This window comes from Hibiscus syriacus, unplaced genomic scaffold (genome assembly GCF_006381635.1).
Source record: "Hibiscus syriacus cultivar Baekdansim isolate YM2019G1 unplaced genomic scaffold, ASM638163v2 tig00110597_pilon, whole genome shotgun sequence".
NCBI lineage: Eukaryota > Viridiplantae > Streptophyta > Magnoliopsida > Malvales > Malvaceae > Hibiscus > Hibiscus syriacus.
In genome coordinates this window covers 4,554,359-4,579,854 of record NW_024062795.1, presented here as the reverse complement: position 1 = coordinate 4,579,854, position 25,496 = coordinate 4,554,359, and the positions used below count along the sequence as shown (strand labels likewise).

Here is a 25,496-nt window from a genome sequence, read left to right as displayed (position 1 = left end):
ACCCACTATTAACAATTTAACGGGAATGTTGTATGTGACGTTTTTATGGGTAAATTACATCATTCATCGCTCAATTATATTCTCACTCCTATTTTGATCACTAAAGTTTAAAAATTTTCAATTAACTACTCAAGTTTTAAATTGCACATGTTTTAATCACTCATATTTATTTTATTAATATTTTTTGTGACATGAATTTTTATTATTTTATTATATATAATTTAAACAAAAAAAATAAAATTTGAAAGTTAGAGTGATTAAATTATGAGTAATTTGAAAGTTAAGTAATTAAATTAGAAAAACTTAAACTTCAATTACCAAAATAGGAGTGAGAAGATAGTTGAGCGATTAATGATATAATTTACACATAAAAAGTGCTATGTTGTAACAGTTTCGCTAAGTTTTTAAAGACAATGTACCAAAATGAAATAAAAAGTAAAGATTAGATATGATTTTTGAAACAAGTGAAAGTTTAGATACCAAAATGGGAAATAATAATACTTTAGGAACTAAACGTTCCTATAATTAAAAGTTTTTAATTTGGGATGAATCGTTAATGTATGGAGTAGATAAATTTTTCCTGATAAAACATGAAGCAGTGAACGATTTGATTGCTGATTTTTAGTAGCCTTTTGTAGCACCAAAGCTGTAACATCTCTTGGTGGTTTATTATAGTCTATAGACGAGTTCTTAAATATAAAAAATATTTAAAATATATGATAATTTAAATTTTTTAAAAGAATTGATCGCCTTTTCTATTATCCATCTATAGAATTTTGCTTCATTTCCATGGACAAAATTATATGTATATATATTATCAGTAAAATTAAAATAAAGGGTTAAAAAATTAAAATAAAATATTAGGGTATGATTATTGGATAGGTAAGGAACTATATGATATATATTATATGTATATAATAGCTTACTGAGTTTGTTGGTTAACATTTCCCTTTCTTCAAGTTGATGAAAGGAGGTTAGTTTTGGAGGCAGTGTGTGGTCCATTGTTTGTTGTTTAATGTGGGGTTCTACCAATGGCAATGCCACCTATAATTGAAGCTGCTGACTACATTTCTCTACACGTTAAAAGCAATGTCGTTGGCTACATTTATTTTTGTAACAATAATAATAAGAATTTAAGTCTCCAAAGATATACCTATTTATAAAATTATTTGATATATTATTAATATTTTTTTAAAATTTTATAAATAGAACAAATGGATAGAGCATAAAAGAGTTAGAATTGATGGAAAGAAAAAACTATAAAGAATTACAATCATAGGATCAAATTAAATAAAATATAATATTAAAGGACTAAATTAAAAAATTATTATAAAAAAATAATCAAAGTTACATATATATTTTACATAGGTATTTTATATTGATAGAGGAACGTATGAGTCAAATTTAATAAAAAAAATAGATTTAAATGAATGAAAATTTGAAGAAAGAAAGAAAACATATAAATTTGAGAGACTAAATTATAAAAGAAATAAACATATGAATAAATTTGATAAAATATAGACTTAAAATGAAAAATAAATCTAACAAATAATAAAGTTAAACATAAACTCCCAAAATAATCTAATTACATGCCTAAAAAATTAAAATACATCATTTTAATCAAAATATATGTTAGATGCATATATTGATTAAAAAATTAAATATTTAAATCTAAAATATAATACATTAATAACGTAAATAATTAAAATATATATTTTTAAATGGAACCCAATAGTTTACTCTCAAAGAAATCAAATGTGTTATTTTTTTTAAATGAAAGAAATCAAATGTGTTGGTTCTCAGTAGTATAGTTTTAGAAAGTGAAAATAGTACACAAGTTTTGAAAAAAGAGAGAAGGAAATGGTACAAGAATTTGTTTGATTCGACTGGATTCCACTCTAATACGCTCCAGCAATATACACCGACGAACACAGAAATGAAGTAGGAACCACTGTTTTCTCTCTCTTCTTTCCTACTTTTTTTTTTCATTCTGCTATAACCTGACGAGATACTCCCTGCTGGCAAAGATTCCATCTTTCTCTTCCTTCCTTTCTCCTACCCAAAAATTTTCCTGAGAAACAATCACTGTTATCCCGTTAGTTCGTTACTTTCATGTAAAGCAGTTACTATACTTTGCTGGGTCTTTTTCCTTTTTTCTTTTTTGGTTTTTGGGGAGATATGGGATGTTCTAGTTCGAAGTTAGATGATCTTCCGGCAGTTGCTCTTTGTCGGGAAAGGTGTAGTTTTTTAGAAGAAGCGATTAAGCAACGTTTTGCTTTAGCTGAAGCACACGTTGCTTATACGGTTTCTTTGAAGTTATTTGGGCAGTCTTTGAACAATTTGATCGACCATGATTTCAGAACTTCTTCGGCGGCTTTGCCTCCTTCTCCTCCATCTCCTAATAAGCTTAAAAGTAAAGCGGTGGATCCAGTTCAAGTCGGGTCGAATCCACCCAAGAAAGATGCTGTTTCTCATCACCATTCGCATTCGAATTCCGGGTCTCATCTTCACTTCCATTCTGATTCAGATGACTCTGGCGGGTCTTTGCACCATTCGGGTCATTATTCTCCTTTGCACAACGATGGTGGGGGTCATATTGAGTATTTGCAACCAAATTATCCCAATTATGGTGCTTTTGAAACTGGGTCTTTCCCTGGTGGGTTTATGCATATGAATTTCATGAAGAAGCAGCCAACGCCGTCTATCGTTTATGCACAAAGGCCTGGGAATCCAGAGATATTTTATATGGGTGAATCTTAATCTTCTTATCCTAACTCTTACTTAAGTAATAATAACAACAATCCTAGTTCTAGTTCATATACTTATCCGGGTTACCAAAATTCCAGTGCTTTTAGTTTTAGTAACTATTCTTCTTATTCGGGGCCTGGTTATGAGTCTTCACTGGAACCGTCGCCGACAGAGAAACCGCCGCAGCCTCCACCTTCACCTCCGAGAACTTCAGCTTGGGATTTCTTGAACCCTTTTGGGAATTATGAAAACTACTATCGTCCGTACACGCCGAGTGGGGATTTGAGGGAGGTAAGGGAAGCGGAAGGGATCCCTGATTTGGAAGATGAGAATTATCAACATGAAGTGATTAAAGAAGTGCATGGAGATCAGAAATTTGTTGATAGAGAAGAAGGGTATTCCAAGTCCCCAGTTGAAGATGAAGCATGTAAAGTTGTTGGTAGTGAAGCAGAGGCTTCGCTTTATCAGACCAGGCCGAGTGTTGGGGTAGAAAGTGATAGGGTGGAATATGAGGTTCATGCGGTGGATAAGAAAGTTGTAAGTGATGAGTGCACTGAGGACCTTGGTAAGGGTTCAAAAGGCCCTCCAAGGAATGTTTTGAGGTGGTTAAAGAGATACAGGTTCAGTTTGTTAGAGCTTCTGAGTCAGGGAGTGAAATTGCTGAGTTGCTCGAGGTCGGAACAGTTCCTTATCAGCGTAAACAAGGTAATGATTTTCTTTACATTTACAGGATTATTGTGTTATTGCTTTTGAAATGCCCGTCCAGCTCAGTTGGTAGAGCACAGGTGGGTCAGCTAATTTATATTGTGTTATTGCTTTCATCTGTAATATACATCATATGTTCATTTGTTGATTGGAAAGTTTTGATTTTTGCTATTGTCGGAGCCGTCTTTCGGTTGAGCCCTGGAATTGGGCTTCGACGTGTATTAAATGAATTGGAGTCGTCACCGACCATGTTAAAACGAATTTAGGTGGGTCGGACACCATCTTACCTGATCTGCGCTTTTCCAGAAATTTGTCGGGTTCGGGAGTCGGTTACGGTCAAGGAAGGATTAGCACCCTTGAACCGCCCTTTCGGTACCAATTAATTTTTAGGTTGTCGTTAAATGCGAAAATTAGAAAATTTAAATTGAAATTAAAAACTCGATTCGAATTGCTCACCTTTGATCGATTGAGATTATTACTGAAAAAGACAAAAGATTATTAGATAGAAAAACAAATAAATAAAAATAAAAAAAAATGAAGAAAAATTAAATAAATGAAAAAAAAATTATTTTAAAGGTAATAAAATGGAAACGATACGAAGTGAAAATAGATAATGATAATTAAAAAACATGATGGTAATAAAATAAAATAAGAATTCAAGGGTCAAATTGCAAAAAATGTAACATATAAATGGGGACCGAATTGAGTCAATTGAAAATTCAATGGCCAAATTGCATACGGTGACTGAAACGAATTGCGCTTCAAACCTTGGGGGACGGCGGAAAGAATTAAAGAATCTTCTATTTGCATAATGGTCCCTTATATATATATATACCACCCAGCTTAATTTCATTTCATTTCCTTCATTCTCTAACCAAAGAGAGAACCATCTGTTCTCTCAACTCTCTCTAACCCGGCCAAGGTTCGGCCGCCACCGCCGATGGTCAACCGCCGCTCCGGCCGCCGCCTCTGGCTGCCGGAAAAGATAAAATGCACCTCACATGTTCCTCTCAAAACCGCGAACCCAGAACCGACCTCTAAATCCCCGAAACAAGCCCCAGTAAACGTAGATCTAAAAAAAAAAAAACTTTCGACTTTTTACCCTCTCCGGTGACCGCTCGCTTTCCGACGACGCTCCGGGTGGCTTTCGGTATCCTTCCACGCAACAAAGTTTTGGCTTTGTTATTTTTACCTTAGGATTCGAAAGTCTCTGCCTTTTGGGTTTTTTTGTACTGTGTTTGGCTTCTGGCTTTGTTGTTTCGTGATTTACTTTCTTGTGATAATGACTCTCTGGTTTACTATTGGCCGTTTGTGGGTCTGTGGTGGCTTGGTAATGGTTGATTGTTGTTTTTTTCTGATCTGTTGAGATGGGTTTCTCTTTCGTTGGTTCTGTCTCTTGTTGTGTGGCTCGATTTGTTTACTGTGTGTTCTGTTCTACTGTTGATGTCGTTCCTGTGATCCCCGTCGCCCGTGGGTTTTTATAACCCCCACTGGCCGTTGTGAGTCCCGACGATCTCGGGATCGTGGTTGTTGTGGCCGGTCATCCCGGGATGGGTCAGTCCCGGGGATCTCGGCCGGCCGTTGGCACTGTTGACCGTTTGGCTCCCTGACTGCTTGGTGACTGAAAACTGGGAACCCTGATCTCTTGCTGGGCTAGTTCAGGCCCAAACTTGGACTGGATTCTTGAATCTGGACCTTGCACAAAAATAAATGAGAAATAAATAAATTAAAAGTAAAAATAAATAATAATAATATATATATAAACGTTTTCAAAAACATATAATATATAAATTTTTAAAATGTTTTTAAAAAAACTATATATTATATATATTTTCAAAATGGTTTTTAAAAATTATATATTATATAAATGTTTTCATAACGTTTTCAAAAGTATATATTATATATATTTTAAAACGTTTTCAAAAACTATATATTATATAATTTTCAAAAAATATATTTTCAAAATGGTTTTTTAAAAATTATATATTATATAAATGTTTTCATAACGTTTTCAAAAGTATATATTATATATATTTTAAAAACGTTTTCAAAAACTATATATTATATAATTTTCAAAAAACTATATAATATACATATTTTCAAAAAATGTTTTAAACTATATATTATATATGTATTTTCAAAAACAATTTGCAAACTATATAATATATATGTGTATATATGTATAAAATAAAAAATGTGGACGGAAATTAGTGTCTACAGCTGCCCCTCTTTGTCCTTTTTCGTGGAACGAAAAATAGGACAAAGATAAAAAGACACAAATTTTCGTTCAGTGGGGTTGAAGAAAAACCCCCTGTCGGATTGAGCTGCGGATGATCCCTCCGTCGTGAAGTCAAGTCAATCTTGAAATGATATGGAATTGAATCGGAATGCGACTTCTTGTTGCCCAATTGTAGTCAACCTCGGTCTTTTCCTCAGTTTAAGGACCTTGGTTAAAAATTCGGCTGGAAAATATTTCTTTGACTTCACCATCTGGTTTGACAAGCCCTCGAGCTGATCGAAAAGTCTTTGTTGACAAATAGCTTTTCTCGACTTAAGCTATGTTGCTGGAAAACGATTTTTTATCACTGAGGCACAGTTAACCCAGGTCTTCTTCTGGACTTGAAAATCTCGATTACAGCCGGACAGTAGTGTGATTGAGGTGTTATCGAGCTGATTAGAATCGAACTCGACAGTTTTATTGACAGATAGCCCTTCTTGCATTGAGCTATTCTGTAAGCCTGATTTGCCTCTAAGTTGAATATAATCGAACTCGAAGGTCTTTAGCAGATAGCCCTTCTCAACTTAAGCTATGCTGCAAATGATGTGCCTTGGAGCTGAGCGGAGTCGAACTCGAAGGTCTTTTGGTCACAGATAACCCTTCTAGCCTTGAGTTATGCTGTAAATGATATGCCGTTGAGCTGAGCGTAGTCGAACTCAAAGGTCTTTTGTTGGCAGACAACCCTTCTAGACTTAAGTTGTATTGCAAATGATATGCCTTGGAGCTGAGCGTAGTCGAACTCGAAGGTCTTTTGTTGGCAGATAACCCTTCTAGACTTAAGTTGTATTGCAAATGATATGCCTTGGAGCTGAGCGTAGTCGAACTCGAAGGTCTTTTGTTGGTAGATAACCCTTCTCGACTTAAGTTATGCTGCAAATGATGTGCCCCCGAAGCTGAGTGTAATCGAACTTGGGGGTCTTTGGCAGATAGCCCTTCTCGACTTAAGCTATACTGCAAATGATGTGCCTTGGAGCTGAGCGTAGTCGAACTCAAAGGTCTTTGCTAACAGATAACCCTTCTAGCCTTGAGTTATGTTGTAAATGTTATGCCCTTAAAGCTGAGTGTAATCGAACTTAAGGGTCTTTGGCAGATAGCCCTTCTCGACTTAAGCTATTCTGCAAATGATGTGCCTAGGAGCTGAGCGTAGTCGAACTCAAAGGTCTTTGCTAACAGATAACCCTTCTAGCCTTGAGTTACGCTGTAAATGTTATGCCCTTGAAGCTGAGTGTAATCGAACTTAAGGGTCTTTGGCAGATAGCCCTTCTCGACTTAAGCTATTCTATAAATGATGTGCCTAGGAGCTGAGCGTAGTCGAACTCAAAGGTCTTGGTGGCAGGTAGCCCTTCTGGCCTTGAGCTAAGCTGCAAATAATTTGTTTAAAAATGGCTTCCCTTTACGGGTCGAAAACGGTCATGATTCTTCCGGTGGTTCCCCTAAGCTGGTCTGGGAAAACCTACTGATAAATTCTGACAGCCGGATATCTTCCGTCGTGGAATCGAAATCTGGCTTGAAAGTGTTAACTGAAAACATGTTGCTCCTGGTGGGTTTGAACCGAACTAGATTTGATCTGAACTAGTTCTCGAACCCATCTGAAATTGGTTCTGAGATCTGTAGTTATGTAAAGTCGGTTGAGGTGTAGCTTCTTACTGCTGAGTTACACCATCATTCTTTAAAGGTGCTTGCAAGTCGAGTAACCTTCATCCTGAAGTCGAAGCTTGCCTCTGAAAGCTGCAAAATTATGTATGCTAAAATGATAAATGTGATGCACCTAAGTATGTCTAAGATGCATGCAACATGAATAAATTATGTGTTATTTCTTGGACGGAGTCTCGTGCTTTGCCTGCCAATCTGGTCCATGGAATCGATCGTGCCCCATTTGCTTCTCGAGCTTGGGCTTTACATACATTTCGTATCTGAGATTGTTCTGTTTGAAAACGTTTTTCTCCTTTTTCTTGTTTCAGGAGAGATAAATGATAAAAATGTTGTAAAGTATTGTTCGCAATTGAATCAAATTGTAAATGTGAGTTCAAAAAAATATCATAGGAATCAAGAGCTCTTTTAATGCTTTCAGAGTTACAAATCTTTGACAAATGTTCAAAGGGACGAGTCGGCTTTAAGTTGGCCTCCTTTCTAAGGTTTTTTGGTAAAAAATGTCATTTTTTAAATATCGCAACATACTTTGGCACTTTAATTGGGTGCGGACAAAATGACGCAGCTAGCATGATCAATTACTAGACCTTTTATCTCAGTCCTCTGAAATCTTTCATTTGTTCAAGCTTTGTAGGTTCTTCCAACAAAGGCAGTGCAAAAAATATCGGTCTAAAAATGAGATTCTTGAGTGCTCGTGTGTAGTTAACTATAACAGGTGTTCCTTAACTCCCTTAGTCTATTTTACTGAAACTTCATTCTTAGAGAAATTCGATTTAATTTACCGTTATCTGGCTAGCTGAATCCATAAAGCCGGGGCGTTTAACCAATTGCTTTAGAGGGACAACTTATCATTATAATCACTCTTATCAAGTTAACTGAAGGGTTCATCTCATCACAGAGTCTTCAGCCTGACAAGAGCAGTGGAGCAAACACCGAATTGCCAAGTGTCCGAGCAATGTCATGGTTTGAACGTAATCTACTCATAAGGCCAGGGCTTTCAAGTTTCCTCTATAACCAATTGCCTTAGCGGAATAGCTCAGTTTTTACGGATTTAATTTCCTAAGATTGTCAAGAAGAACCTGTTATAGCCTAGGTGTTTTTGAAAGTCAAGGAATCTCATCTTTAGAGTTTAATTTTCAAGCAACTGACCTAAACTGGATTCACCTACTCGACTTTTTCATTTGTAAAGATCATCATCGTCATTGAACGTCTTAAATAAAAACATAGTAATTGTCATATGCAAATGATGCCCCATGTTGTCCGTACCTTATGAAAGGAAAATTGGTTAATTCCAAGAACGGGGTATGGTGTTTGAGGGTATATTCTGGATAAGGTCAAAGTCCTTGTTTTAAATCATGTTACTTCCTCAAAGATTCGTAACTTTGAACCGTTTACAGAGTTTCTTAATTCAAATGATATGCAAAGAATTGCAAATTTACAAATATGATCCATTGCTTTAAAGTAACATAAATTTGCTTAAAATGTTTTTACAAAAACTTGAGAAAAAAAAATGGAAGAAAAACAAAGTCAAACAGAATGCCTCAAATGATGAAATGATATTCCTCACTTGGATGCCCCCAAGTTGTTGAAGTCGATCCAGTTCTGGTTACGCATCTTTTGTACCACCCTCTTGAATGCGTAACAGTTCTCAATTGTGTGCCCTGGGACTCCGCCGTGATATTCACAATACGCATTCTCATCATACCACTTGGGGTATGGGGGCTTCATGGGTTCTACTGGATATGGTGACACCACATGGGTGTCAAGAAGTTGTTGGTAAAGCTCTTTGTAGGTCATGGGAATTGGGTCGAAATGTTCCCTTTCCCTTCTGGAATCTTGTTTAGAAGTACCTAACGGTACAGCTGCAGTTGATTTTGGGCTGGAGATTGTAACACCTTTGCTGGAGTGTTTGATGTTATTAACCTCTCAATCCCTCTCCCTCATAGGAGGCTTCTTACTGGCTTCCCCATCCTTAATCTTGCCTTGCTTTATGGCTGACTCAATCATTTCTCCGGCCATAACCAAGTCTGAAAAGCTTCCTGATGTGATCGCCACCAGATGCCCGAAGTATGGAGCCTTCAGAGTCTGTACGAAAAGTTTCCGGGTTTCCTTTTCATCTAACGGTGGATGAACTTGCACAGCCAAGTCCCTCCATTTTTGTGCGTACTGCCTGAAACTCTCGTTATGCTTCTTTTCCATGTTTTGTAGCATAACTCGATCTGGCCTTATGTCATTGTTATGCTTGTATTGTTCCAGAAATGACTTGGCCAGGTCCTTCCAGGTCTTGATATTTGATCGGCTTAGCTGGTTGTACCACCGAATGGCTGAGCCCGACAGATTATCCTGAAAGCAGTGGATCAGAAGTTGGTCGTTTCCTCCATATCCTGTCATCTTTCGGCAGAACATAGTGATGTGAGCGGATGGGCAACTATTCCCGTCAAACTTCTCGAACTCCGGGGACTTAAATTTCGGGGGAAGAACCAAGTCCGGGACTAGACTAAGTTCCGCTGCATCGATTTCATGGTAGTCACGGTCTCCTTTGACTATATTCATTTGGTCCTCCAATTGTTTGATTTTTTCCTCCATCTTCCTCGCTTTTTCCTCTTCGTCCAAATCCGGTATATGGTAATAACCCGGATTGTTCTTAGGGTTGAATACAGAGGACGAGGGCTTTGCTTTTGCAGCAGATGAGTCCCCTCGAAGTTCTGGTAAGATTTCAGGTGAGATAACCACCTGTGGGGTAGGTTGTATAGTTACCCCTTCCGATGAACCTGCCCCAGGCGCACTGGTCTGTTGTAAGCCAACTAACTTGGCAACGATCTGATCAACCAAGGACTCTTGGTTCTTTGTGATTGTTTCCAGAGTATTTCGACTGTTCTGGTTTATCTTGTCTTCTAGCTCCTTCTGTAGTTTTAACATATTCTCCTCGATTTGTGTAATTCTGGCTTCCATCCTCTTCTTCTTCAAACGAGTGTTATGCGGATGGGGTGTGTCCAATGCTTGAGACGGTGTATCCAGTATTTACTCCCTTTTGATGAGACATGTATATGTTAGTTAATGTGAATGCAAAGAAAATAACAAAATGCAAAGAAAATAAGAAATGCAAAACGTCTAAATATATGATGCATGAAATGTCCGAGGCATTGATCCAAAAAATGTGCCTGTTATTCTGAATAACCCTTATTGGTGACAAAAGTGTTACGTCTGAAGAGACAAAAAACTCTTTTTGATGGTACAAATCATGTACAGCTTCTGACAAGTTGATTCGTCTTTTTCACTAGTTGAATATCCTGTTGAACCATTCCGGCTCCTTTGGCTAAAATGTGCAAATAATGAGATGCTTGCCCCAAAAAAGATCTCGAAGGACTGCATCTCCGACTTTCACTTTCTACCGAGCTTGTTTCTAACGAAAGTGTCATTAGAGCCCTCCATCGAGAGAAACTATCCGAAGCTTGCTTATTGAATTCGTCCGTAATGGCATCCAACTCAGCTAGTGTTTCACCATCTTGTTCTTGTAGTTTTCGAAAGGAGCGACCGGGTCAGTGACCTTTTCCTCGTATTGCCCCTGCAACTTTGCTTTTGAGTATTCTCTGACCACGGTTGGACTTCTGAGTTTTTTTATCTCTTTGTATTATAACCCATTTGTCCATTAATGCATATTATTCATGTTTAACAAACACATTTTTGGTGGATCAACACATCGTTTTAAATGATGCAAACGATGAACACAAAATAAAAGAGAACAAAAAATAAAAGGGTTAGTGAGGTAAATCAAAACAATAATAAAAATGAAAAATACTACCCCACATGATATCTACCCCACATGCTTTAATTCCTACCCGGACATGATTTCTATTCCGTATGCTAATTTTAAACAAATCCTAACCGCATATTTGTCTAGTTCGCATGCTTTGAACATAAAATAAAGCAGGAAACAAAGCATCCTAGGGTTTGGAATGAGGTTTTGGGGTGGGCTCTACTTCCCTGTACTCTCCCGGTTTAGGTTCTAAAAACGGTACTCGAGTTCTCCTTGCCGGTGCCCCCTTGGGCTTACCAGACCCTTAGTCCTAAACCCATCACAGGCTTGTGTGGACTAAGTTAAACTCGAGGGGACACATTCCCTAATGCCCGCACGGTGAATAAATTCACACGAAGACATAAGGTATATGAATCCCGAAGGCTACTTGCTAGGCATATGCGGTGAATAAATTCACACGAATGCGTCGCTTTCACCCCCACTTAAAAGGGTTCGGAGCTCGGGTTTAGAGCTTAGAGATGACAATTTTGAAAAAAATCTGAAATCATTAAAAAACATCAGTACATCTATTTATTTGAAACAAAATAATCAAAGGTAAATAACTGGAATCGAATAAATAAATTTAAATTTAAATTTACCATTTTCGCATAAAAAGACAACCGAAAATTAATTTCGGCCTGACTCACTTACCTGTCCCCAGCGGAGTCGCCAAGCTGTCGGAGCCGTCTTTCGGTTGAGCCCTGGAATTGGGCTTCGACGTGTATTAAATGAATTGGAGTCGCCACCGACCATGTTAAAACGAATTTAGGTGGGTCGGACACCATCTTACCTGATCTGCGCTTTTCCAGAAATTTGTCGGGTTCGGGAGTCGGTTACGGTCAAGGAAGGATTAGCACCCTTGAACCGCCCTTTCGGTACCAATTAATTTTTAGGTTGTCGTTAAATGCAAAAATTAGAAAATTTAAATTGAAATTAAAAACTCGATTCGAATTGCTCACCTTTGATCGATTGAGATTATTACTGAAAAAGACAAAAGAATATTAGATAGAAAAACAAATAAAAAAAATAAAAAAAATGAAGAAAAATTAAATAAATGAAAAAAAATTATTTTAAAGGTAATAAAATGGAAACGATACGAAGTGAAAATAGATAATGATAATTAAAAAACATGATGGTAATAAAATAAAATAAGAATTCAGGGGTCAAATTGCAAAAAATGTAACATATAAATGGGGACCGAATTGAGTCAATTGAAAATTCAGTGGCCAAATTGCATACGGTGACTGAAACGAATTGCGCTTCAAACCTTGGGGGACGGCGGAAAGAATTAAAGAATCTTCTATTTGCATAATGGTCCCTTATATATATATATACCACCCAGCTTAATTTCATTTCATTTCCTTCATTCTCTAACCAAAGAGAGAACCATCTGTTCTCTCAACTCTCTCTAACCCGGCCAAGGTTCGGCCGCCACCGCCGATGGTCAACCGCCGCTCCGGCCGCCGCCTCTGGCTGCCGGAAAAGATAAAATGCACCTCACACGTTCCTCTCAAAACCGCGAACCCAGAACCGACCTCTAAATCCCCGAAACAAGCCCCAGTAAACGTAGATCTAAAAAAAAAAACTTTCGGCTTTTTACCATCTCCGGTGACCGCTCGCTTCTCCGACGACGCTCCGGGTGGCTTTCGGTATCCTTCCACGCAACAAAGTTTTGGCCTTTGTTATTTTTACCTTAGGATTCGAAAGTCTCCGCCTTTTGGGTTTTTTTGTACTGTGTTTGGCTTCTGGCTTTGTTGTTTCGTGATTTACTTTCTTGTGATAATGACTCTCTGGTTTACTATTGGCCGTTTGTGGGTCTGTGGTGGCTTGGTAATGGTTGATTGTTGTTTTTTTCTGATCTGTTGAGATGGGTTTCTCTTTCGTTGGTTCTATCTCTTGTTGTGTGGCTCGATTTGTTTACTGTGTGTTCTGTTCTATTGTTGATGTCGTTCCTGTGATCCCCGTCGCCCGTGGGTTTTTATAACCCCCACTGGCCGTTGTGAGTCCCGACGATCTCGGGATCGTGGTTGTTATGGCCGGTCATCCCGGGATGGGTCAGTCCCGGGGATCTCGGCCGGCCGTTGGCACTGTTGACCGTTTGGCTCCCTGACTGCTTGGTGACTGAAAACTGGGAACCCTGATCTCTTACTGGGCTAGTTCAGGCCCAAACTTGGACTTGATTCTTGAATCTGGACCCTGCACAAAAATAAATGAGAAATAAATAAATTAAAAGTAAAAATAAATAATAATAATATATATATAAACGTTTTCAAAAACATATAATATATAAATTTTTAAAATGTTTTTAAAAAAACTATATATTATATATATTTTCAAAATGGTTTTTAAAAATTATATATTATATAAATGTTTTCATAACGTTTTCAAAAGTATATATTATATATATTTTAAAACGTTTTCAAAAACTATATATTATATAATTTTCAAAAAATATATTTTCAAAATGGTTTTTTAAAAATTATATATTATATAAATGTTTTCATAACGTTTTCAAAAGTATATATTATATATATTTTAAAAACGTTTTCAAAAACTATATATTATATAATTTTCAAAAAACTATATAATATACATATTTTCAAAAAATGTTTTAAACTATATATTATATATGTATTTTCAAAAACAATTTGCAAACTATATAATATATATGTGTATATATGTATAAAATAAAAAATGTGGACGGAAATTAGTGTCTACAGCTATAAATATGGGTTTTTGGTTTGCAGCATGATTAGATTTTCTCTGATAGTAATATTAACTGTGGGTTTTTGGAATTTTCATGCAACAGTTTCCAAGATGTTGTATGTAGTTACTCCTTCAGTATCATTAGTATCATCTCATGCATCTACTTCTAATACTGATGAGTCTTCATCTTCGGCTGACAATACTGATCCGGCCTTTCTAGAACTAAATGAAGAATTAGCCAGGAAACAGAAAAACCTTTCCTCTACCTTGCAAAAGTTGTATATTTGGGGGGAAAAACTCTACAATGAAGTAAAGGTATACTGTGCCTTGATGTTTTATTACTGCTGTTGAACTTGGTATCTGTTTCTTCCCCATTCCCTGCCTTTTACGTTACCCATCTACTCTTTTGAATATCAGATTCGTGATTATCTCAAAATGATGTGTGAACTACTTGATTCATGGATATTATTGTTGGTTTTACATTTGATTACTTTTTATTTCAGTTTGATCATCTGTAAATTATATACATGCTGATGTTTTTTTTTTTGATAGGAATAAAAGGCCTCAATAAAACCCCCTTAGTGATTAACGGAACTTAACAATAGTTCCTTAATCCACACAAGGAGGAAAGGAGTGCCCTAGGATTCATAAAACTCAAATATAACAAAGTAATACAAACCAATCTCCCTCAAGAGATACAAAACCAGAAAGAAACAGCCCTTAACAGGGCATATTCAACCAATACCCGCCTTAGCTAGGACATCCGCCTCTATATTGGCTGTCCTACTAACCCAACTAATAAAACCTTCAAAAACACTAAGCTTTTGAATAATGTCTTTAACTATTTGAACATAAACAACAGGACAAGAGACCACATCCTTAATCCAGCCAACTGCCACCTGACTATCACTCTCAATAATCAATCTATCTTTAAACCTATGACGAATAGATTCAAAAAAATCTAAACCCTTTAGGATAGCCTTCAATTCCATTAAAGTTGGGGGCCCCGGACCAGCAGGCTCTTTAAAGGAGCCAAGAATCGAACCAAACATGTCTTTCAAAATACCACCTAAGCCACTCCTCTTCCAATCACTCGAGGTAGCCGCATCCACATTAAGTTTAATAAAACCTTTTGGAGGAGGGGACCAAGGAAACACGGTTGAAACCCGATTAGAATGGGACGAGTAGGAATCCACTATGGACGGGTCAGCAATAATATCATCCTTGGAAATAGTAATATGAGTTTCCTTAGCTAGAAACCATGAAGCAAGCCTGCACCTAGCTAGAAAGAAAATCTCTGCTCGATCAAGCTTCCCTCCTTCAAACACTATAAAATTCCTGGTCTTCCAAATTGTCCATAGAACAGCTCCAGGTATAAATGGCCAGATAAGAGAGTTGGTCTTCAAGTCATTCCAAGCCAATAGGAATCTTTTAGCATCTGCATGAAAAACCGACTGAAAATTCCAATAGCCCAAGAATTTCATCCAAATTGGCCAAACAACCGAACAGGAAAAAAATAAATGCGATGAAGACTCTTCTTCAATATTACAGAAAGAACACAAAGTATCATTTATGCCCTGAACACCTCTCTTAACCAGAGCTGTCTTGACCGCCAACTTCTTTAAGATAACTTGCCAAAGAAAAGTCTCTACTCTTGGAGGCAACAGACCCCTCCAAACATTAGACTTCCAAAATTTAGCTTCCTCTGAATCGGGAGAACCCGAATAAGATAGATTGACACATGATTTCACAGTGAAAACCCCTTCCCCATTCCCCTTCCAATACAATCCATCAGCGGCATCAGCAGAAATAGAAAAATCAGAGATAACAACCATCAAATTTGCCCATTGCTCAAATTCCCAGTCATTCAACTCTCTCCTCAACTGAACGTTCCAAATCCAACCCCCTGAACTGAACTCCCCAAACTGAGATAATCTTCCTGCTTTATTCACTGCAATAGAAAATATTCTAGGGAACAATACCATCAAAGGATGATCCATTGTCCAATTGTCTTGCCAAAACCGAATGTTCCTCCCATTGCCAATTTTAAAGCTATAATTACCTCTGATACTACAGCCCAACGAATCAGCTTGATAATGATTTCTCACCATATCTCTCCACATCCAAGAAAGTTTAGGAGAGACTTTACTGTCAAACTGCATCAAGGAAGGATCCAATTTATATTTGATACAGAGCATTTCCCTCCAAACCGCCTCCCTCTCAATAGCAAACCTCCAAGCCCACTTTTCCAAAAGTGCCCTATTCACCACCTTTAAATTAGGAACCCCCAAGCCTCCTTCAATTTTTGGTTTACAAACATCGGACCAGCTTACCCAATGTATCTTCTTTTTCCCATCACCACCACCCCATAAAAAATTTGACATGATAGAATTTAGAGTCTTGTAAACTGAAGCTGGAACCTTGAACATTGACAAAAAGTATATAGGGAGTGAGCATAGAACTGATTTAATTAGAACTAGCCTGCCTGCCAGTGACAGAGAGGAGCCTTTCCAGCCCGCTAACCTCTTATTAAAGCTTTGAACCACTGGATCCCATAGAATGTTGAAGTTCCTATGTGGACCTAGAGGGAGTCCCAAATATTCTGAGGGAAAAGAGCCCACTGAACATCCAATCATAGCTGCCCAATCCTTAATTTCCTCTTCCTTTAAGTTCACCCCAAATAATTTACACTTCTTTAAATTCAGCTGGAGACCAGAGATAATCTCAAACACCCGAAGAACCCTCTTTACATTCAAGATCTGTTTTTTCGACGCCCCACAGAACATAATAAGGTCATCAGCAAATTGCAAATGAGTTAAATTAAAATTCCTCTCCTCTTTTCTAATGACCAATCCCGAAAAAAGCCCTCCTGAAACAGCCTTCACTATTAATAGATTCAAGTGTTCCCCAACTATATTGAACAACAATGGAGACAAGGAACAGCCCTGCCGAAGACCCCTCGCCATAGGAATTTCCTCAGTAGGAACTCCGTTCACCAAAACTGAAACAGTTGCTGAAGTGACACATTTCGAAATCCAACCTATCCATCTAGAACCAAAGCCCATTTCCTTCATTATTCTGAACAAAATAGGCCAGTCAAGAGTATCATATGCCTTCTTGAAATCAGCCTTAAAAACACACCCTTTTAAACCATTCTTCCTCCAATAGTCAATCCCTTCATTTGCTATAAGAGAACAGTCCAGGATTTGCCGACCGGGGATAAAAGCGAATTGACTTGGACTGATCAAATCCGAAATGCAGCTCCTAAGTCTTCTTGACAGACATTTAGAGAGTATCTTATACAATCCACCAACAAGGCTTATAGGTCTAAAATCGTCCAGACCATCACTGTTTGAGATCTTAGGAATAAGAGTGATGAATGTGTGATTTACTCCATGTTCCCATTCCTTCCCCAAGTAAAAATTATGAAAGAATTTCATAATATCTACCTTGAGGGCCTGCCAAAACCTCTTGAAAAATCCCAGATTAAAGCCATCAGGACCCGGAGCTTTGTTGCTGCCACAAGAGTTCACCACATCCCACACTTCCTCCTCAGAAAACTCCTGTTCTAAGAACTGCTTCTGCTCCAAAAAAATTCTGGGAAAATCCAGATTCAAATCATCAATTTCTAAAGTAGTTCGTTCATTATAGATCTTAAAAAAATACTCTTTAACTATGGCCTTAATTGCAGTTGGGTCTTCAACTGTTTCCCCTTTGAAGTTTAAAGCAAGTAGAGCATTCCTTTTATTCCTAATCGTAGCACAAGTGTAGAAGTATTTAGTATTACGGTCCCCATCAGCAATCCAATTAGTTCTCGAATACTGAAACCAGATCTGCTCCTGAATCTTGTGAAGCTTCCACAATTCTGCTCTAAGATTTTTCAATTCAGTTAATACCTCACTGTCAAATACCTGCTGATGTTTTAGTTTAATTAGATTTATATTCTGAAAGTTACTGCTCCGAGATATTAACTTTGTAACGATTCATGATGTTAACTTTTGTGCTTTATGATGGATAACATCCTGTGGTTTATGTTTCAACTTATATTGCCTCTGCACCCGTTTTAGGAATACTTTATGCTCACTGTGACTTGGTTATTCCCGGGATGAAGAGCAGTTTTATGCCTCTTTTTTAGTTGTTCCATAACCTGATTCTCCTTAACGATAAGTTTTTGATGCAATGCAGGCTGAGGAAATGATGCGGGTGGCTCATGACAGGAAATGCCGTAAGTTGAAGCGGCTAGATGAAAGGGGTGCTGAAGCTAACAAAGTTGATTCAACCCGGCATACAATTAGGAGCCTATCCACAAAGATAAGAATAACAATTCAAGTTGTTGACAAGATATCTGCGACAATTAATAAGATCAAGGATGAGGAGCTATGGCCACTGCTCTATGATCTGATTGAAGGGTATTATTTCTTCTTCTTTAACTCTTTTATTTTTTCCATCTCATTCTGTATTCCCTATGTGCATTGCTCTTTACTCTTTAACTTAAATGAGTGTTTTTTTCTTAACTGACATAATTGTATCTTACTTTTGGCCTTGCCATTTGATATCTTTAATTAGTATTTTTATTTTATTTTCCTTCTCCCCCTTCTTTTAGTGGAATCTTGAAACATTGGCAGATACTAATTGGTGGTTTGGTCTAAAATGTGTAGTTATCGTGTCAGAAGATTATTATTTGAGTTTCCCGTATTGTGCTTGAGATTATATCCATTGAACTCTAGATAGAATTTGTGAAGAGCCTGTGCCTTATTATGCTCTATTAAAGATGCAATATAGTACTGACTGAGTGAGTTTGAAGCGACTTTTCATCGCAGTATTTCAAAATGCTCCTTCCATCACTATATATCATTATCATATAGATAGGTATGCAAAACTTTAGCAATTTACATGTTCAAATGCACTTCTATGAGATCGTGTTCGTGTTCACAGATGTAAACTGGGAAAACTTAATAATCATATTCGTCTTCTACCAATTAATTGTTGTTTAAGGACATTTTATTAAGTTTCGGTTATGATTCCGGAGAAGTGAAGCAAGTTTCTGTAGATATTGATGTCAAATTTGCTTTTGCTAATTTGACTCCCTTTTTTTTCGTTTTTCATTGTTATCATTACCTTGGTTGTACTGAATTTTCAATTTTTCATCACTCCACAAACCAATATGTATTTACAATTTGCAATGATCTTTTTTGTGCCTTTACGTTGTTTTCTTGTAATTTATTTTTCCAGCTTAAACAGAATGTGGAGATGCATGCTTGAATGCCACCGTAGTCAGTGTCAAGTGCTTAGAGAAGCCAAGAGTTTAGGTTCTATTGAATCTGGAAAAAAACTCAGTGATGATCATCTTAAGGCCACTTTGCAACTCGAGCATGAACTTATTAGTTGGACCGTAAGATTCACTAGTTGGATCGGTGCCCAAAAAGGTTATGTCCGGGCTTTGAATAATTGGCTTCTCAAATGTCTTTACTATGAACCTGAAGTGAGGGATGATGGAGTAGCTCCCTTCTCACCTAGCAGGGTAGGTGCACCCCCCATATTTGTGATATGTAATCAGTGGTCACAATCAATAGGTAGAATATCTGAAAGGGAGGTGGTCGACTCCATTCGGATTTTTGCGATGAGTATGCTCCAGATTTGGGAACAAGATAAGTCAGAAATGCATTGGAGAATGATGGCCAATAAGGATTTAGAGAGAAAGGCTAGGAGCTTGGATAGAAAGGATCAAAAGTTGCAGAAAGAGATCCAAGCATTGGATAAAAAAATTGTTATGGTCTCTGGAGATGGTAATGGTCTTTCAGTAGCCGGAAATGTGGTGTATCAGAGTGAAACTAGCAACATTAGTTTGCAGGGTAGCTTGCAACGCATTTTCGAGGCAATGGAAAGGTTCAGTTTCGAGTCCTCCGAAGCCTACCAGGGGCTTTTGCAACGTGTTGAAGAAAGGAATGCTCACGGGCACGAGAGAGTTTCATAGGGTTAGAAAATGAATTTGCGGCTACAACTGCAGTCTCGCTGTGTGATAAATGAAGCTTAAGTGGTGGTTAGATGGAACCTGTAGCGCAAAACTTGGCTGGTTGCTCTTCTGTGGCGTGGTATTGCAGAAATGAAAACCTATTGGCGGTGCCTCACTCGAAAAACTGCAATTCATAGTATTCGGCATCGTGCACCACCTCTTTCATTGAAGGAAATGGGGTATGCTTCTGCGAACAAAAGCAACAAATGTAGCCAAAGCTTCAATTGTGAGCGTTTCAGATGTGATACAAGTCACAGGAATACCCACAAACCATATGTTGTACTACAATGCAATTCTCTCTGTAACATCTTGAATTAAATTACATTAACCTTTGTACAGACAACAGTTTTGAGCGTTTCAAACTGCAGATTGAAGGCAACATCAACCAAGTAATGTTGTTATGAAGAACCAAATAAAATTTTGCAGCGAACATATAAATTATATTATCAGTTTATCATTCATTCATGAATATCTGGGGATTGAATTATATGGCCAGGTTCATCTGATGAGGCCATGTCTTGTTTTAATAATAATTGTCCCCAACTTGACAGAAGACAGCACTGTGAGTACAGCTGAAATATGTCTCAACAACTGTTACTGCATGATTACTGCCAACAAGACTCCAAACCCAGAAAGAAAATGAAATAACCTATTAATCCAACCCTTTCTAACTTCAAATTCCAAATTTCCAATCAAATCATAACTTTTCACATACAACTATTTAGTGGTGGATATGAATGCCAGACAGAATCTTTATGTTTATAAAAGAACTAACCATCATTTTCATAAATCTAGCATTTGAAGATATGAATCATTAAAAAATATAGGTATAATGTAAAAAAATAACGTTACTAACATTTGATTAAATAATCATTTTGATTCATATTTTTTTAAAATATTTTAGTTCTAACGTTTTATTTTAAGGCCATAAAGCTATGCATTTGATTAAATAGTTATTTTTGTCATTTTCTTTCTTTCTGAGTCATTTTGGCCCCTAAAATTCTATTTTATAACAAAAAATTCATATTTTGGAGCATTACTCATTTGTTGACTAACGATTTTCAACCATAGAAATTTTGAAACGTTAAGAACCAAAATACTCTAAAAAATAAAAATAAAAATAACTATTTAATCAAATATTACAAGTATTTTTTATCATTATGTGAAAACTATATCATTCTCAACCTTAAGAAAATGAAGCTGCCAACCAACTACCATTAACACCCTCTTTTATTTATATATTTCCTAAATGTCCATAGTAAAGCCATTGATTATACTTTATTATTATTTTATTCTGAGAACCTTTTATGTTATAGTAAAATACTAAATCTGGACCCATCATGTTTGAACACTTAAGGTTTGGTCCCTTTCTTGAGGTATGTATACTTAAATACTATAACTTTGACACCTTAATTAGTATTATTTATTCTGTAAAAAAGCCCTTTACTTTGGCAATTTTGGTTTTATAATTGAGTTTTGTATTACAAATAAGCTGCCTTTTGTTGCCTGATCTTTTCTTTCCCTTGCTTAAAGAAATTGTCAGTCTCACGACTATGCACTGGCTGGCAGTGACAGTGACAGTGCAGTGGCAGGGGCAAAACATCATTTGGTGGCAAACAAACTAATTAGAGGAATATATGCTTTCACCATGCGTTTTTATGGCAAACTACACATTTAGTGCTCCAACTATCACTTTTGTTCTAGTTTAGTCACCCAACATTTTTTTCAAAATCATACTTAATGTTTAGTTTTGGTTTCATTTTGGTCACCTGTGTTAAAAAAATTAATGGTGATGCTAACGTGTTATCATAAGATAAGACTATATCATCATTGAAAAAAATGAAAATTACAACGTCAGTAATTCTGTTAATTTTTTAACAGTAGGTGACCAAAACATAAAGTTAGGTATGATTTTGAAAAAAATAGTTGAGTGACCAAAATAGAATAAAAGTGATAGTTGGGTATTAAACATATAGTTTACCCAAGTTTTTATATGCTTATTTTTAAAAGATTTTCTTCTATTGAAATATTGATGGGTCAAGTTTAGCTGTAAAAAGAGGACTAATTTGTTGGTACCTAATAAACCTCAATATATGTTTACTTGTTGGAGTTTCTTTTTGGTTCAATGAAATCTTCCAGCCCTTTTGCTTTAATATTTTTTTCTTATTAGAATTATTGAAAAATTTTGCTAACAAAAGAGATACATCGATAAGATGGAATTTTTGGATACACTCATTTCATATGATTTATCATTTGCCAAAACCTTTTCCATGCATTAGATTTTGAATTTTAGTTATTTATTATGGTATAATTATTATTATCTGATTTATTAATTGATTAATTCAGATCGGGTATTACAGAGAAAATAACGATCATCCCAATTCAATTTACTACATTCACAAACATTAAGATTTGAATCTCTAATCTTACTTGAGGGATATAGTGAAGGAGGGTAACAAATGATTCAAAAGGAAATTAGAGGGAGGAAAAAGAAAAATAGTATACATTCTTTCATAAATTTAGTATTTTTGTTTGGTACACAACTCATAAAAGTAAGATAAAAATAAGGGTAAATTATATATTTAGTCATCTATCTAGTCTCACAATTTTGTTTCAATCATCCAATTATTTTTTTAAATCATATATAATGTTATATTTTAGTTAAGTTTTTATCACCGGCCATTAAAAAAATAATAGTGATATTGATGTGTTATTATAAAGTAATATAACATCAGTAGTTCTGTTTATTTTTTAACGATCGATAATCAAAACACAATCAAAACGTAACGTTATATATGATTTAAAAAAACTAGTTGAGTGATCAAAACAAAACCGTAAAAATAAGTGAGTAACTAAATACTGAATTTACCCTAAAAATAAAATACATAAATGAGAGTCCAGGTATGTGAAAACGCGTTTAATTATAGGGTAAAGTATAGTAATGGTCACTGAATATTTCTGAAGCTTGCATTTAGGTCCCTCAACTTTTAAAACTTGCAATACAGTCCCCCAACATTTATTCCGTTTGCAATATGGTCCCCCAACTTAAATCACTGTTAGAAAATTAGGGTAAATTATATAAACGGTCATTGAACTTTTCAGGCACTTGAATTTAGGTCCCCAACTTTTAAAACTTGCAAAACAGTCATCAATTTCATTCTAAACCCCAATTTCCAAAATAATTCAATTTCATTCTAAACCCTAAATTCCAAAATAATTCAATTAAATTTAATTATGTCAGATTTATTATTATTTAATTTCATCTTATTTCATGTGATACGTATTTTTTATATAAATATAATAGTATAATTCTTATCTGTTGAATAAATTTTTTAATTAAAAAAAGTAGTTAGGATATAGAAAAGGTTGAAAATAATTCGAATTTTAAATTTATAAAATGTTATTTTGACGTATAAATAAAAGTGTAAACTACTAGGTTGACAACTTAACTATCTAGCCCTTTTTACTTTTGTCATCGATCTTTTAAATTTATCAATCATACAACATGATTATTTAACTGTTTCAACTAAGCCACTAGTCGTTACCAATTGATACAAATGATGAAGTGGCAGTTAAAAGGAATTGACATTATTATACATTCAGTCTTTATTATTTATATAATCAATTTGGTCCTAAATTAAATAGAATTTAATAAATTAATCATTTAATTAGGATATGACATGTGTTAGCACATGATCATGACACGTGTCATTGGTGACACATGTCACTACCTAATTATTTATATATGCTATCAATTTGGTCCTAAATTAAATAAAATTTAATAAATTAATCATTTAACCAGGATCTGACATGTGTTAACACATGATCATGATATATGTTATTGGTGACACATGTCACCACCTAATTAGAAGAAAATTAAGTTACAAAGAAGTAAAATTTGGGTCTTGGGCAAACTCAAACTTGAGTCACGCAAATGAAAGATACAGGGTGGAGCCACTAAGCTAACACCATCGTTTGTGTTAAGAGATATACAATAATACATATACTAATAGTATGACCAATGCCAGAAAAAAAAGAATATAATGGAAAATGGAAATAATGAGATTTGAACTTCGGCAAAAAATTTGAAAGCAATAAATGATGGGAAAATATTATATTTTTTTACAATAAAAATATTATATTTGATAAATTGTTTGATAGATTTAATATATTTTTTAAATATTAGTTGATACAATATTTTAAAAGAATAAATTTAAGATTTATATATTTTTAAACTAAATTTAATAATTATATTTTTCATATTTATAATTCATGATTATATATATAATCTTAAGTTGAGTATTTCTAATATAATTAATAATTTTAATTTCTTATTAAAAATAAAATATTCAAAAAATATAAATGATTCATACATTAATATATGAATATATTTTTTTATTTATACATCTAAATATAAATATACATTTATATAAATATATTTTTATTCGTATATTGAAATATTTTGATTAAAATATAAACATATTTTAAATACTAGTTTATACAAGAAAAATAAAATATATCAAAAATATAAATGATTCATACATTTAAATATAAATTGAATCATTTATATTTTCTATACATCTATATTTAATAAGAAAATAAAATTATTAGGGGACTGTTTTGCAAGTTTTAAAAGTTGGGGACCTAAATTCAAGTGCCTGAAAAGTTCAATGACCGTTTATATAATTTACCCTAATTTTCTAACCGTGATTTAAGTTGGTAGACCATATTGTAAATGGAATAAATGTTGGGGGATTGTATTGCAAGTTTTAAAAGTTGGGGGACCTAAATGCAAGCTTCAGAAATGTTCAGTGACCATTACTATACTTTACCCTTAATTATATTGTTTTTTAATTTTTGATTAAACAACAACAACAACAACAACAAAACCCTATTCCCATATGCAATGGGGTAAGAGGGAGGTAGAGTAGTAGGCTGCCCCCAACGCATGGTTAAGAGCAGCTTCCGTGGAAGACCTCCGGCAGTCAGGAAAAAAAAATGCAATGCATGTATAAATAAATAAGTAAATAAATATTTGAACAGTCTTCATATACAATCTTCATATGCGCGTCATATAATGGGAAGTAATCCTTATTAATAAAACCCTGCATAATAATCTCAGCATATAGACAGAAACATAAGACCCGACTAAAATTAAAGAGAGGAAACATGAAGAGAATGAAACCTAATCATAATAAATAATTAGAGATAAAATTATATTTTATAATTAATTTTTAAATAATATATTTAGATAAAATACCCTTATTACTTATCGTACTCTTATTTACTAATCAGTGAACGTGTGCCCATTGGGAGTTACATTTATTTTTTAACAAAACCTGTAAGATCTGATCGATCGATCAATAAATAAACATGTAAGAGAAGTACCCTGAACATAAAGAGCTAAGTCTAATGCGTAAAAAGGATATAAAATAGTTCAGATTTGGTAATTTTATCAAGTAATAAATAAGACAAATCTCCACCACCAAAGAAGGATTGGCATATGTAAATGATGAATGTTTAACAGGAAAATAAAGGAGAAATTTCCCAGAAAATTGATTCCTACTATAAGTATCAGCCTTAAAGTTGGCTATGATCAA

At 35.2% G+C, this 25,496-nt stretch overlaps 1 protein-coding gene and 1 pseudogene across 1 annotated transcript; both read left to right on the top strand.

Annotated features, from left to right (window-relative positions):
- Positions 1-1,878: 1,878 nt before the first annotated feature.
- Positions 1,879-2,785, top strand: LOC120134562. The gene has a single exon (XM_039151001.1). It carries the CDS (start codon positions 2,179-2,181, stop codon positions 2,758-2,760), a length of 582 nt encoding a protein of 193 aa, XP_039006932.1. The 5' UTR covers positions 1,879-2,178; the 3' UTR covers positions 2,761-2,785.
- On the top strand, positions 2,767-20,087 carry LOC120134561 (annotated as a pseudogene).
- Positions 20,088-25,496: the final 5,409 nt, after the last annotated feature.

What these genes read in the sequence shown, in the direction of transcription:
- LOC120134562 (XM_039151001.1), top strand. Translation starts at nt 2,179, where the DNA reads ATGGGATGTTCTAGTTCGAAGTTAGATGATCTTCCGGCAGTTGCTCTT.